Source organism: Thunnus albacares, chromosome 19 (genome assembly GCF_914725855.1).
Source record: "Thunnus albacares chromosome 19, fThuAlb1.1, whole genome shotgun sequence".
Taxonomy (NCBI): Eukaryota; Metazoa; Chordata; class Actinopteri; order Scombriformes; family Scombridae; genus Thunnus; species Thunnus albacares.
Window position 1 is genome coordinate 11,715,816 of NC_058124.1, and position 15,938 is coordinate 11,731,753.

At 41.8% G+C, this 15,938-nt stretch overlaps 1 protein-coding gene across 1 annotated transcript in view; it reads left to right on the forward strand.

The window, feature by feature from the left end:
- The window catches only part of cdk6 (cyclin-dependent kinase 6), a 41,475-nt gene that overhangs the window by 8,413 nt on the left and 17,124 nt on the right, over nucleotides 1-15,938 (forward strand). The window contains exon 4 of the mRNA XM_044335654.1: nucleotides 1,803-1,970. Within this exon, the coding sequence (XP_044191589.1) occupies nucleotides 1,803-1,970 (168 nt within the window). The remainder of the gene's footprint in view (nucleotides 1-1,802; nucleotides 1,971-15,938) is intronic.

A 15,938-nucleotide genomic window follows, 5' to 3' on the forward strand; every position in this document is an offset into this window, starting at 1 on the left:
GATACAGCAGAGAAGGTGGCACTCAGGCCAAGGGGGCCAAGATTGTTTGTGTGTTTGTCCAAGAGTCACACTTCTGAGATAATTAGTGTTTACTAGGAAATGCTGCTGAAAGGAAGCACGGTGAAATGGCTATTTAAAGCAGAGAGGAACTGATGGGGGGGGCAATGCTATTGTGTCAGCCCCCCTCCACACACACACACACACACAAAATAACCAACTGCCTGCCTCTGTCCTATGGCCCTGTCTGTCTGCTGCCCTCCTCGCTAGGTCATGGCTGGATGGAGATGTAGAAAGGAAGGTCTGTTTATGCATCCTGCCTGCCCTTGGTCAGAGGCCACGCACACATGCACATGCTTGCACACACCCATATTGATACAGGCTTACATACACACACAAATGGAAATGTAGATACACACTTATTACTTGAGCACAGGGCCAGGGTAGTTTGTGTGTGTATACACACATACACACACACACACACACACACTCACTCGCATTACTCCCCATCTCCACAGTATTCTGTGGGGCGCCCTGTCTCCTCCTCTGTGGCCAGCACAGCAGCCAGCCCTGCGCCGTTTGCTAATGTTTTCTGCTTGAGTGTGCAGACCCCTTTGACTCACTCACCAGCTGGTCGGCCAGTGAATAGAGCTGTGGGCTCAGGTCCATGTCACTTGTGAGGTCTTGGCGGAGGGTTTTGGGGGTGTGTGTGTAGGGGGCATGTGTGTGTGTGTACAGGAGGGAGTGTGTGTGCTTAGAGGGGGGCAACACACCAACCCCAGCATCAAGACATTTCACTTTACAAATGTCTCTTACACACAAACGTACTCACTCCGTTGCTGTTCTAACAGGCTTTAATTTTTACCCACCTACACTTCTTCATTTGGTATATTTGCATCTTAATCTCTCAGTAAGACATGAACTGAAATAATCAAACAATCCAAACTGTAGATTCTACCGTTTGTATGTTTTTATTTTTGAGCCAAAACCACCTGGCCACAGTCCCTTTTTATAATGACTTATTTGTTTACAGGTGCAAGACCTGTTTGAGAGTTTTTCAGTTTGAAAAGAACAAGTCTAAGCTGGTTTGACATAGTTCATTCCTGTTCACACCAGTTTACTTTAGCTAGTGTGTCACGGATGCAGTGTCTACGGCAATGTCTGAGGTCAGCTTTTGGGCATAAAAAGAGAACGAGTGCCAATTAACTCAAGCAGGACAGCTGCTGAGAAACAGAGAGCCATGCTTGTACAGAGCGGGGCCTCTCTCTGCCTCTATCATTTGTGTGTGTGTGTGTGTCAGTTATCAAACATCTGCCACAGTCGACAAGAAAAGACACAGGCCTCCCCGAACACCCTCCATACCACAATGTCTCTGCCATTATAGTTAACTTCTCACTGCAGGGTCTTGTCATTCAGGCCTTTTGTTGTAGATTTGACAGAGGAATGAATTCAAATGTCGCTTTCGAGGTGTGGGGGGGTCATGAAGCCATATGTTTGTGACATTTTGCAAGCACAATTAAGGCTGAATTATTTAGGAGATCAAATTCATCAATTCAAACCCAGTTATTCAGAGACACATATTAAAAATTAAAACAAATTTCAACCATCTGCCCTGTGCTGTCATGTTATTCGCTCAATGATCTCACACCCATCAGTGCCACTTTTAATATGACCTTGTATCTATCATGACCACAATATCCTAAAGCTTAGATCATCCTCTGTATTAACTTTTTTGGCCTTGTCATGTTTTCAAAAATCCATCCCATTCTCTTTCTCTTTGTTCTTTCCGTTTTGTTATCTGTCAGGATATGATGTACCAGCTGCTTCAGGGGTTGGACTTCCTGCACTCACACCGAGTGGTTCACCGTGACCTGAAGCCCCAAAATATCCTGGTCACCAGCGGAGGACAGATCAAACTTGCCGACTTCGGCCTGGCCCGCATCTACAGCTTCCAGATGGCGCTCACCTCCGTGGTGAGTTGCATGTTCATAGGTCTGACCCGATACGCCGAACAAAGCTTCCCAAACACTGCGAGCTCTCAGTTTTACAACTTTGTAGACACAGATTGACTCAGATGGGGGTATATGACATGATCTAATATACTGCATCATGATGTCATGGGAAGTTTGGGGGGCCTGATGAAGTGTTGAGCCCTCTTATATCTATCCATAATAAAGTAAAAAAGTATTACACCTGCATCCATAAAGTCTAGTGTTTAAAATCTCAAAAAATTTACCCACAATTAATCTGTTTTTTTTTTTGTTTTTTTTTATACAAGTTGTCCCTATTAACAGACAATCCAGCAATTTATTGAGGTTTTTTTTTATCAATGATTTTTACTCAGAGAATGTAGAACACTTAGACGGTTTACATCTCACTTTTATATTAGCAGTTCCGCGTTTTTATTTTAAAGTGAACTTATAGCACATAAGTGAGAGAATACGCCTCATCTATGTACTATTGAAGTGCAAAGAAAGTAGGTACACTTATCATCCCCATGTCCTCCTTTGCTCTCTGAAACCCCATTTTGATTTTCAACTCTCTTATCACTATTATGACTTGCTGCTTCTTTTTACAGAAGCAAACTGTATAACTGACCTACAAAATCTACTCAGTAGCAGCATCTGTAGAGCCAACAGTGTATGTGTGTATGCCAGCGCTTTTGTTATTACAAGTTTTATAATTTCAAGCTGCTCAAACTCACTTGCCGTCATTCACATTAAGGCTTTTTTTTGATAAAGACACACGCACAGACACAGACACACCACCACCGCCTTGAACTACCCTCCCGTCTCCTGAGAGTTGGATGAAAAGCGTCTAATGTGATGTAGCGGGCACTTAAAGGGCATCAGTGGGTAGCTCAGCAGCACTGGGCCAAATGATATAGGGTTTCTCTGTGTAAAGTGAGAGCCAAAGGCCCCCGTGGCCTGTCTCAGGAATCCCTCGGTGGCCGTCGCAGACAGGGATGGAACAGACGAGGAGAGACAGACACCCCTCCCTTCCCGCTGTCGGTACTTTGATGTCCAACTGTTGAGCTCTGGGCTCTGATGACCAGATAAAATAGAGAGACTGAAAGGAGTCTTTGGAAGTGCTTGAAATAGGGAGAGATGAGACTTTTAAGATTAAGGTAGCCAGCAACAGTAGCCCAATACCTTTTTTTTTTTTTATACGTCTTTATTTATGTAGGGAAGGTTTTCTGATCTGCTTCACAGTCACACAGACACATGCAGTTGTGCATCTTATCTCCTTCACTGATCAACCAGAACCAAACCTTCAGGTTAATTTGAGTTCAGATATTGTTTAAGTACAGTATATTTCAGGTCTGGCCAGGTTTGAATTTTATATTATTGTTTGTATTTAAGTTTTCTGTTTTATGAGGACTGGATTTTGACAGAGATGTACCTGGCTTTCAAATGATGTATGAGTTGTTTCACTTTGGAGTCGTCATGTGGCGCCTGCAGAGATGGAGATAAAATCAATCAGATGTAAAAGTGTAAGTGACAGAAACTCGGAGACATAAATGACGCTAAGACGGACAGATGACAGATAGTTCTTTGCTGTCTTCCCATTAAGATGTTCAATTTTGACCACTGGTAATGTAAAATATGTTGTAAAATAAACTGTTAGTTAATAAAGTTCACCCCACCTGCTGATGAGGATCTGGAGGATTTGAGGGGATGGAGGGATGGAGCTGAAGGCTAGGCAGCTCATATTATGCCAAGTTAGCAAAGCTCATGGCTCTTCCAGTAGCACAGCATCTGCCCGTCCAATGTAAATATAAACATCCTTTGGGAAAGAATGTAAACTTTTATTCTGCTCTTAACATCCAAATAGACTGCCACACGTTTATGCCACTGTCACAGAACAACAAGAGGTGAGCAGCCGGGCTGGTGGACACAAGCAGGTGCTCTGAACTTCATATCAAACATAATGGCAAGGCAAGTTTTATTTGTATAGCTCATTTCAACAACAAGGAAATTCAAAGTGCAAATGGGGACTCTTTGTCCTCTGTGACCCATTTCTTAAAGACAGCAAATGTAGTCTTTGCGTAAACCATTTCATAATGCAACTGAAGACATGACATACCATTTTTGCAAGTAAAATTCCAAAATCCATGACTCTGCAGTCTGCACACAGAAGCAGCTTCACACTGAGGTGCTGGTGGCATCATGAAATCCAGCAGCATGAAACTCTTACAGCCCATCACACACAAGGAGAGGCCAGGTTATTTACATAGAGAATATGTTTATACACTAATTAAAATCAAGTGTACTACACATTTTGTTGTATTGCTTCATGTATTTTAGCTTCTCCTTCTCCTGAAATGTACTATCATTTGAGTTTTATATGTTTTATTGAATTAGATGCAATAACTAAATTGGCTCGTTGAGCCTTTAACAGCTTTATTTTTCTTGGCACACCAGGAAAAGTAGTCATTGCAGGCCATTTTCAGAATCTCTGCCATGGATTTATACCCGTTTTATTGTATTTCATTATACGTATATTATCCTTATTATATTATACGAACAATAAACCACTCTTGTCGTTATCAAGAGGCCAAGACAAAACATCACAGGAAACGTGAAGTCTAAAGTAGAATATTGTCAGTTAGTTGTCAGTGTAAGTTAATTACTAACCTATCATTATGAAGAAATGTCAGGACTGATTCAGTTACAACTTTTTCAAACTTTTTCTTTGAGTAATGTCTTCTTATAGGCCAGACCCTAAACTGTTCTCAGTATTGATATCAAGGGTAATTTTTATGATTCAGATAAAATTTATCAGTGGTTTTATCTGTTTATGTTAACTGTTAATCCCCAATTAATTTCTATAATCTATTATTCAGATTGGTGATAATAAACAGCTAACTCTCAGAGGAAGACGTACCTAAACCATAAAATTTACATAGTGTTACACAATATTCTGTGTATGTGTGTGTGTGTGGTTTCACTGGAGGTTTTGTCTTTGAGAAAATCTTACACTTTATGACTAAGAGGGGACACTTTGCGTTGGGGATTGAATTCTTACTCGGGAATTCACCTTTAGATATGGGTGACAGACGTAGAGTCCCTGAAATTACTCGCAAACACACAAAGACACTTGACATGTGAAGCCGTTTGCACACGCACTCATTTCCTTCCTTGGCTATACAGATTGGGACACAAAAATGAAATGGAGGTGGTGTGCGTGTGAGTGCGTGCATGCATGCGCTGGAGCAGAGCGCTGCAACGTGAGCACTGGATCTTCGGTTCCAGATGAATGTTCCTGTGTCTGGAATCCCCCTATCAGTGCCTACAACACACACACACACATAAACGCGTGCACACACACACAGACACACACACACACAATCTCCATTCATCCATTCAGTGTTTCCTCTTGCTAATAAAAGCAGATAATCTACATTGTATGCAGTGCACATGTACACAAATACACACACTATTTAAGAGGATCTTCCCCTTTGCCCAACAGACCAGCAGTTACTTATTTAGTCACCTAATGCCACCGTTACTGGCAGACAGATGGGCTTTGGAGAACTGCTGTTGCTTAAGCGAACAAGACACTTCTCTCTCTCACTTTCAAAGTGATTCATTTAGTACTTCTAGAATGAGAAGATGGCTGAAGTGAGCATTTGCATAAAGTTGTTAAAAAGAGTCCCTCTCTCCTTCTTTTTTTTCCATTGTCACTAACTGAAAGTAGCACTCTTGTACATACTGCCGATGATTTACCAGAATTGCGTGAACTTCTGTTTCTGTGATGAATTTGCTTTTTCACCTAACAACATGCCGGGTTGTTAATGTCAAAAATTGTGGTCTGTACGTGTGTGTGTATAAAAAGTGCGTGATGGAGCATTTGCGCACGCATGGTTGCATGTGACTGATGGCCCCATCGGCATCACCCACCTACCATGTTGCACATATTTCACCCTCACTGAGAGAGGGAAAGAGAGCGAGGGAGACCACCCATTTGGTTGGTACAGAGGTCCAGATTAGGCTGCCCCTGGCAGTCCCTGGGGGTCCGTTGCTTTGTTGATGTTTTTTTAATGACCCCAGTCTGGCTACAGCCTCATTGTACTGCCTTGAGTGACAGGCAGATGGGTCAAGCTGATGGGTTAATCTGACATACCAGAAAAGAGTAGAGTGGGGTCTTTTTTCTGTCCATCCCATTGAGATCCCATTTCTGCCAAAGTGCTTTTGGGGAAACAATTTCCTTTGATGGATGTTGCTTGAATTTAGTATAAATTCTGCAGAATTTCTGCAAAATACAACCCAACAGTCTGCAGTGTGACAGAAATGTGTAATGCAACATGACTTATTAACATCCAAATACTGGTACAAATTTGGGCATGTTTGATCAAAGACGCTGCTATGCAGTAGTATTCTTAACAAGTAAGAAGAACCCCCATCCAATCAAAGTCAAGGGACATTCCTAAAACATCCTATGGCTAGAAGTACTCCGAACTGGCCAAATTTGATCTAACTTTAGGACTCCTAAGTTTTTGGTCTAAGAGTAATTACTAACTGTTAAGTTTGTGAGAAGTCAGAGGTAGTCCAGAGGACTCATAAGTCACTAAGAATTAATAATAATTTGAAATTTTATCATCAACCAATCACTGTAGGAGTACATATCTCATGGTACATGATGTGATCCATAGCAATGGGGTCAACCCCACCTCCACTCTTAAGCCCCTTTCACACATGCAGTTTGTCCCTGAAATGTTCAGGAACATTTCCCGCATGGGGTCATGTGTGAATGGGAGCAGGCATGGATATTCAGGGAAATCTGTACCTCCAATTTCCCACCTCAAGACCTTGTAACATTTCAGGGAAAATGCCGGTACAGCTGTGTTGTGAATGAAAGTAATAACATTACAGGTACAAGAGGTTCATAAAAGGTACATAAAAGGTTACGTCTGTCTGATGAAAGATGCTTTCACATGGAGTGAATGAACCAATCACATGACTTGACGTGTGGGTGATGTACTGCGAGTTGGACGATGCTTGATTTTTGCTCGTCTGTTTTCAACATGGCGGCCGTGTCACAAACTTTCTCATATTACAGCTAAACACTACACTAAAATATGTTTCTAAAGACATTTGAGGCGAGATATAGATAATGCGGTAACAATCTTGATTCATATTTGATCAGGACTGCCTAATTTGAAAGTTTGATCTGAGTCATGTAGGGCTGTAGTCAACCAAAGAAAATCTTGGTCGACTAAAATCATACATAATCTTCAACTAATCAATGAGTTGTGCGGGGGGGGGTAACGGGACAGAGTGCACAGTAAACTCGGCAGCCACAAGTTTCTCTGTTCTGTATTTCTCTTCAGTTTATGCTAACCCATTATTGCTGACTTTGGACCTAACCCACTTTTCCAGCATTTGGGGAAACAACAGACGTGACTTTTAAGCATTTATTAACTGACACACTGTAGTCTGTACTGTACATTTACTGCCAGACTGACAACTTACTACTGACCTTTTCCTCTGCCCCGCTCGCATCCACCGTCACTTCTCTGCCCCTCGCTCTTTCCCACTCGCTATGCAAACATACTCCTTAACGGAGCTACGCTACCAATAGTTTCCCAGGCATCGACAGAGGTTGACTCACGTACCGGAATAGCGCTGCACAGAGACTCCCAAACGCTATATCCATTAATTCGGATATCAAATATTAAAAAATATTTTTTTGGCCTGGTGGGGGTTCTAGTTGTGTCATTATGGAGAAACACATAATGACATAAACGTTGAGTACAGTTAGACCCAACAGTCTCCATTAGGTTGGGCGAGTTCAAAGTTGTGAAAACAACGGGGGTGTATTCAAAATACAAATTACCCGTTTTCACAGGTAATTTGTTAGTCTGTCCCTCCTGCCGCAGGAAATAATGGATTACTCCTGGAAAGCTACTGATGTAGCACTTTTCTCCATATGAAAATAACACGGAGATTATTCGACCAATGAGAATTTAGTCGGACGAGAGCATATCGACCATTTTATCGACCAGCAGACTACAGCCCTAGAGTTATGTGAGTTTCCCTCTCTTCTTCTGTTGAGTTTTATGGCGTTAGCATCCACAAGTGTTGCATTACCGCCATCTGTTGGACTGTCCCTTGCCCCCTATTCCAGCATTACCATGGCATGTGTGAAAAGGTGCAAGACGGAAATGTTCCTGAATGTAGCTGCACGTGTGATTAGTGAAAATCAGTAGCAGTACCTGAAAGGTTATCTCAGTAATTTACTGGGAACTATGTGTGAAAGAGGCTTTAGCTTAGAACTTCTCTCAGTTCCTTCGTAAAAGTTGCTCTCAGCAGCTCTGTGAACAGTTCTTTAGAAGGAACTTTAGGAGGAGTCCATTTAGGAGGACACCTAGTGGTAAGATAAGACCCTTTGTGAATGTGGCTCCTGATCTGGAGGTGACAGAGGGGCTAGAAGTTAGGTCAGGTGTTGTTTTCAAAAGATAACCTCCAGTAACCTGACAGTGGTGGTCTTCCCATCTTCACCATCCACACATTGGTAACCACTGTAATACAAGGCTAACTGGATGGTCCCATGAAACCCATTAGCTTCCACTCTCATGCATGTCATGCGCATGTCGTTGCCTGACAAATTGGATTTGGAAAACTCAAGGGGAATGCCACCAGACTTTTATGTTATCACTTGTTGTCGGACTCTTGTGTTTTTCTAGCTCGAAACCAAAATAAACTGAGGGGTTGCCATAATTTACAGGAGATGACAAAATAAGCTTATAAGTGGCAAAAATGTTTCTGTCTTGCCGCTGAGCTTATCTTAAGTGAGTCTGTAATTGAGTTACACAATAGCCAAATGGAATTTTATGACTCTTGAGGCCTTGTCCTTTCAAGTGTTTTTCAGTGAATAAATGGCTTCTAAATTTCCTTTTATGTGATCAAATGAAGAAATTGTTATTTTTAGCTTTTTGAATACTATCTTATAAGACAATCTGTGAAGTCCCTGTCGTAGTTTCCTGTAAACTCTTTCATGGGTGACAGGCAGAGGAGTAAAATTGTTACCTGATTAAAGGTATTCACCCAATTCTTCCCCCAGTCCCCTCTGCTTATAGCCCTCCCACTACGCTTACGAGAATAAGACACCCATATCTCAGACGACATTAAACAAATCGAAACCAGATTTCCTGCCCGCACTCAAACAGCAGACCGGCTCTTACAATACAAAGCTTTCAAGAACAGTCAGACTCTATTCAGTCTGGATTTCTATTTTCACTATGTATGTGTTTCCCATTTTGGGCACTTGTTGGACTGTGTTAAAATCTGCGGGTAAGGGGAAAGCATAGATTGGTGATCTCTCACTTATGGCACGTTATGATAATCTTCCAAGATAGTGGTGATAATGAAGATAAGATTTCTCTAACTTGGCAAACCGCATGCTCGTAGATGACTTTTTCTCGCTTTTGGCTCTTAAAGTTTATGATTAAGCTTTATTTATTGCATCAAACAGTTTCAAGACAACAAAAACCCTTTGCAGTATCAGGACTACAAGCATCAGTAGTGCAATATCTCCAGTAGTGCAATAGAATTCAGGAACAGAGACTAATGAAACTGAAATTTCTCAGTGATGACCAACAATGAACTGGACAGTTGTGTCTGTGAATCTGCTCTTTTGCCAGACAATGTGTTTCTACTCTGGACAGACAGAAAGAAAGAGAAAGAGAAGCAGGCAGGCAGCAGTAGGGAGAGGGAGGGGGGAAAAACCCTTGCACTGCACGCAGGAGAGCACGTGCAGCGCACTCTGGGAATGTTTAGATATCTCCTCAAACGGCTCCGCATGGGAAAAAAAGGAAAAGTCATCCTCTATGCTTTGACTGCAGCCGGCTGGAGCAAAGGGGCTGGCCCCAATTTGACATAAGCAAACACACACACAGCTCAGTACATGCACACATACAGTACATGAACAGGGTTATGCTGCACATACACACAGTCAAACACAGACAATTACATTGTTATCAATATTTGTACCCACACACAGATACACTCACATGCACAGTGCAATGTGCAGGTCTTTATTTGATTTTGTGTGTGTGTGTGTGTGTGTACCCCCTTTTAGTGTGTCTGAGCGGTAGCACCCCCCTTACGCACAATCCTCTGCACTTCACTTTATTGATCGGTCTCTTGGCAATGGTCCAGGTGGGGAAAAGAGGGTACTGACCGGTGGTTGCGGTGCATGTGCACACACACACAGCAGCATCTGGATATTAAAGCCTTGTCTGTACCAGCAACGGCCAGAGGAAGAGGAGGAAAAAAAGAGAAAAAATTACAGCATATATCAGGAATTTTCCAGCTAATGATGTGCGGATGTGGTAGCACTGGGGAGAGAGAGCCACTGACTGTGCTGTCTTTGTTTCACTCGCCGAGGGCCCCATGCTGCATTCCTGTATGCTGTGCATACTTTGGCAACAGTTGTAGTCCCAGTTTTTTTTTCTGTTTTACTGTATACAGTTTGTGTGCTGCTCTTGCACTTTTCTTTCTGTAGCTCTGTCTCTCCCTCCCTCAGTATCTGTGTCTCTATCTACCTTTCCCCCCCCTCGTCTCTCTCTTAAATCTTCTTCCTTCTTCCCTTTCTTGGCCAGGTTCAGCTGCATTGTTGGGACTTTAAATTGTCCTTTTTTCAGAACAAGAGAAAGAATGAGGGAAAGTGAGGGAGGAGTGAAATAATAGTGTTTACAGCATGGCTGACTGCTGGAGCTTCGAACAAGGCCTCTCTGGAGACACAACATCACAGCCTCAGCTCCACTGTACTCTCAGGATGCATAGTTTTGCTCATATTATTATTATTATAACATCCGCTCTCCCTCTCCCATATGTGGCATGCCTATACACTCTGAAGTCTTTATCCCTTTCCCCTCGGAGATTCACTTAGGAAGACTTTAATTTGTGGTGGATTGCTTTCAGGAATGTAATCAAATTCTAGCTTAAGACTCAAAGCGCGAAGCGGTCGAGTCATTTACCTGAGAGACTTAACTGCACTGCACAGTGATTCCACTTTATTCAGTAATTGCTGAATGAGTTAAAGCTTCCAATCATGCCCTTATTGATTCAATTACAATAGTTATTTGGCCTCCGGTGCTTCCAAAGTGCTGGTCTGTGCAGTGTGCAGTGTGTGTAGATGGTATGTGTCTGTGTGTGCAGTGGTGCTCTTTCATCCTGGGCTTCCTCAGTGAGAGGGAATGTAAACACGGGGCCCCGGCCAAGCTCCATCAGCCCCAGTGCCTCCGGCGCTGCAGCCTTAAGCCCCAGCTTCAGTCATCCTTATGGCATCAGGTCACTGCAAAGGTCCACACATAGAGTGACAGTAAAATGCCTGTGTCATGGTAGTGGAGGCGGGGGTTGCAGAGGATAGGGTGTGTGTGCGGTTTCCAACAATTCCATGATTTGAGGATTAATTTTGTAGTTTTGGCCGTCATTGCTATCGGTTACTTTTAAACAACACTAAATAATGATTTTAAATACTTGTATTCATTAAAGTCACCGCTGAGATCTGGCACGCGGCAAGAAACGCAAGCGGTCAGACATTCAAAAAGTGACTTTACAGAAAGTTACATGAGAAGGGTTGGGTTAAATGTGAAGCTACAGATAGCAGCTGGTTGGCTTAGCTTAGCATAAAGGCTGGAAACAGGGGAAATACTTAGCCTGTCTTTGTCCAAAGTCTAAAAAGTCTGCCTACCACCACCTCTAAAGCTCACAAACTAACATGTTATATGTTACATGTTGTAATAAACCAGATTTATCGCTTAAACCCCAAAAAACATGCTGCAGATAACTTGCATACATTTGCAGACACATACACTCAAAAGTTCATGGCACTGAAGCACATTCATTCCAGGCAAAAGCAGGTGCTCAGTCAGTCACGTGCAACCACTCACACATACACAAACCAAACGCCCCCGCGCTCACATGCGTGCACCCTATTGTCATTATCCTCCGCTCTGCATGCACAGTGCCCTGGTGGCATAGGTCCGGTCCGGATGTTGCAAGTCAGACAGGCTTGGAGGTCCAGACCAGGAGGTCTTGAGGTCCTCTGGGGCAGGAGAAGCCATTTCCTCCTGCAGCGGAGCGGGGAGGAGAGAGCAGCAGTGAGAGTTGAGGAGGATGGTGGTGGTGGTGGTGGTGGTGAGGGGGAGGATGTTCTCAGCAGAAAGGAATTCCTAGAATGTTGTCCTTTAATCTGGAGTCAGCCTCACACACTCTATGTCTCTCAGTCTAACTTTTTTTTTTTTTTTTTTTCTCCCTCAGCTTTATCTGACCTCTTCTGGCTTTTCTGTTACCATGCGGAAGGGAAGAAGGGTGTCAGATAGGCAGTGAGACAGATTGAAAACACAAAGCAGCTGACCTAAGACGCTAAACACCTTATTACACAGTTGTGGGCTGACTCATTTTCTCTCTGTCTGACTGTCCTATATCCTGCATGTTACTGTCTTCATGCAGCCTGTACGGATAAAGGAGAGCAGGAGAGGGTAATGAAGGGATACGTGAGGTAGAACAGAGAAGGGTGAAAAGGGAGACTAAGGAAGAAGGAATGCAAACGTGGTCGGAAGAAGAGGAAGGGAAAGGACAGAAAAAAAAGTGAAACAACATTGCAGTTGGGGAATGTCCTTTTTCTTCAGCCAATGTGTTGATATGCTCATCTCAGAGCAAACTGTTATTAAGTGTAAGTTTGGAGATATTTAGTATAACAGACTTGACTTAAAGATGGAGACATTTGAGTATTTTATGGAGAGTGTAAAAGTGTGAGTGTGATCAAAGTGCATCCATGGATATTACAGGCTCTCCAACTGTTCTGTGTTGGCTTTACTGTGTTTCAGACGTGCGTTTTACAGACTGGTCGGCTTACAGAAACGGAGAGAGAAGAATTTTATAGAGGAGTAAGAGTTTGCAGGAGAGAGGGAGGTGAAAGGGAGAAAAAGGGTGAGGAGGATTGCTGAGGGGAAAGCAGTGCTGACAGTAGACTGACTTAATGCACAATATTCTCAAACTTCAGATTTAGAGTTTCGGGTACTTGTTTTCCAAACAATTAACAATAGCAGAATTGGCTTTCTCAGAGAAGGGTTTTGTACATAATTGCTGAATGGTTGGCACTAATGTTAATTTTGTTCATGAAAACTGTGACTAAATATGTTCGTCAACAATCTTTGTTTTCATGACTAAGACGAAACAATGACGAGACGGCACTGACGTCATTAATGACTAACCGTGACTATGTTGACATGCAATATTGTTAATGAAAAAAGACGAGACTGTATTGTAGTTTAAAAAATAAAAACTTAACCAAAATCTCTCTTTATTTTCGTCAACAAAAACGATGAGACAAAATATTATTGACTCACGGGAGGCGTAGCCTGAGCAGCATGTTAGCAGAGCAGCAGCGGGTGCTCCGTCTGTGTGTGTACACACACTGAGACGTTCAGGGGCAGTGTTGAATGTAGGTCATTCACATTTAGAAGCGCTCAGAGCCCAGTACGCAATGACTGTCATTACACACATAAAACAGAAGATAATAGACTCCAGGTCACGTTTATGTTTATATAGTGGAAGTGAAACACGAGCCATTACGCGGCCAATGTAGACAGCTGTATTGATTAAAATCACAGTGTATAACATTACCGTTCCTTATCATGGTTGATGTTATTCTAGCAAACCTTGCTTTGTGTAACCTTTAATATTGATGTCATTTGAACTACCTTGCTAGACGGCCATTTTGTTAACCTTATTTCATTATTAAGTCCATGGGGCACCTCAGATTTATTTATTTTATTTTTTAATGCAAGCAGATTGCAATTGGTGTGTGTGTGTGTGGTATTCTTTACAGTTTTGTCAGGCTATCTACTTTGATTTCCACTGTTCAGAACAGAAAGGTCAGTTTGTCATGTACTTAGTTTTATTGGCTGTACAGCTCTCATTGTTTTTTAACAGTTTTAAAGAGAGTATTTGGCCCCAGTTGTTGAATCATGAGGGTTCAAAATAAAAAGGCAAATCAGAACATGTTCCATGTTTGGATGTATTCCTTAAATTGATACCATCAGACCAGACACTCTGCAAAGCTGCATTCTTAATCATTCAACCCATTTTTCATCAGATAATGATAAGATACAATCTTATGTGAAATAAGTTTGACTAATATGACAAAAAATTTTGGTTTTGGCTCGACTACATTGACTGAAATGTTCAGTCTGATGGCTAAAAATTACTAAAATCTCAACAGTTTTCATTGACTAAAACTATACTTAAATAGTTAATGGTTTTCTTTGACTAAGGTAAGACTAAAATGCCCAGACTTTTAGTCAACTAAAACTCGACGAAAACAAGACGAGGTCAAAACCTAGTATATGGCTGGACTGTGTATGATCAGTGTGTGAAATTGTGGCCAATTTGTTGCAGGGATAGTCAGTGGTAGTGTCTATAATGTGAATTCCTGAATATTAAATGTTCATCTACAATTTTCTGTAGTGGTCCCAGTAATATCCCAGTAATATTTGCTGGTAAAGTGTACTGAAATAGTATATCACATGACATGGTTAGTTATGTTTGAGTCGAGAAAAGGTTATAAACGCAGTTCTAAGAAGAATACTCTCCACTCATCTTGGGATGTTTGTTTTAATTTATTTTAATTCTAAATTTAACTCTTCTAATCATCTATGTGTTAACTCCCCCTGCTCTTTCATCTGTTTCTATCTGCAGATGTCTCTCGATTTTCACTCTGAGTGTTTTGTCAGAGTGATGGTTACTTGCGGTGCTTTACTCTGCGCTCTCCCTCATGCCTCTATGTGCCTTATTTTTGCCTCTTTCCCAGTTGATGATCACGTAGGCTGTGGTGGAAATTGTAAATGAAAGTTTTGAGCATTTCGGGTGCGAATTCAGAAGGCTTATCCCCGCCAAGTTACTGCAGTTACAGTCAAATCAAGCGCACCTGCAGAGCAGCCGCGTCTCTCCTGCTGGCTGCTGATAGCGCTGCCAGCCGGAGAGTCGATCACACTGGACGGTAGAGGGGGAGACAGCAGAGATGCTGGTATGCATCTATTTAAGCAAGAGTTTAACTGACTGCGCTGCATTTAACTCTGGAGTTGAAAGCGTCAGAGTTCAGAGCTGGAAACACAGTCACTCTGCATCACGCTGCTGTCCTCCGCTTCCATCATCTGGCACCAATTCATTTTTAAAGAGTAACGACCAATGGGAAAACTCCAACTCTGGGCCGGCCAACTAATGGTGTAACTTCATCACTCACTCACTCACTCACTCACAGACAGCCGCAGTTATAGGGCAACAAGGACATTTGACACAGCACTATGGCTGAATGCTAGAAATGAACTACCGTAAATGTCATCCGATCAGGTTTGGTTTATATAAGATTCTTAATGTCAACAGTTCCAATGGAAAGAATGAAACCAACAATTAAATGATCAACAGCAATGCTTAAAAAGTGAAAGTTTACTATTTAGCATTTATAAGCAGTATTTACACATTCAGAGGTATAAAGAGTACTAAATTATTTTACTCAAGTAAAAGTACTTTTACTATGGTGAAACTGTACTAAAGTAAAATTACTTGTGAGTGAATGTGTAAAAATCCACTCCAATAAAAGTAAAAACATAACTTGTTTAAAATGTACTTTGAGTAAAAGTTACTCAGTTACTTTTTCTTTTAACTGCATGGTTGGCAAGGTGCAGATAGATTGTCCTCGAGGACATTCCCCAGGCAGTGCAGACCGGGCAAGAGCATGCACTGTATATAACATGTTCAATTTCAGATCACCTTAATTGAATGAAGTGCATTAGCAAATTGAATTAAAAGATGAAATAAACATTGCATAAATATTTTTAAATGGAATAAAAAGATATAAAATAAAGTGCATTCATACAAAGTTAAATAAATAAATAAATAAATAAATATGAAATAAATACAAATTGAAAT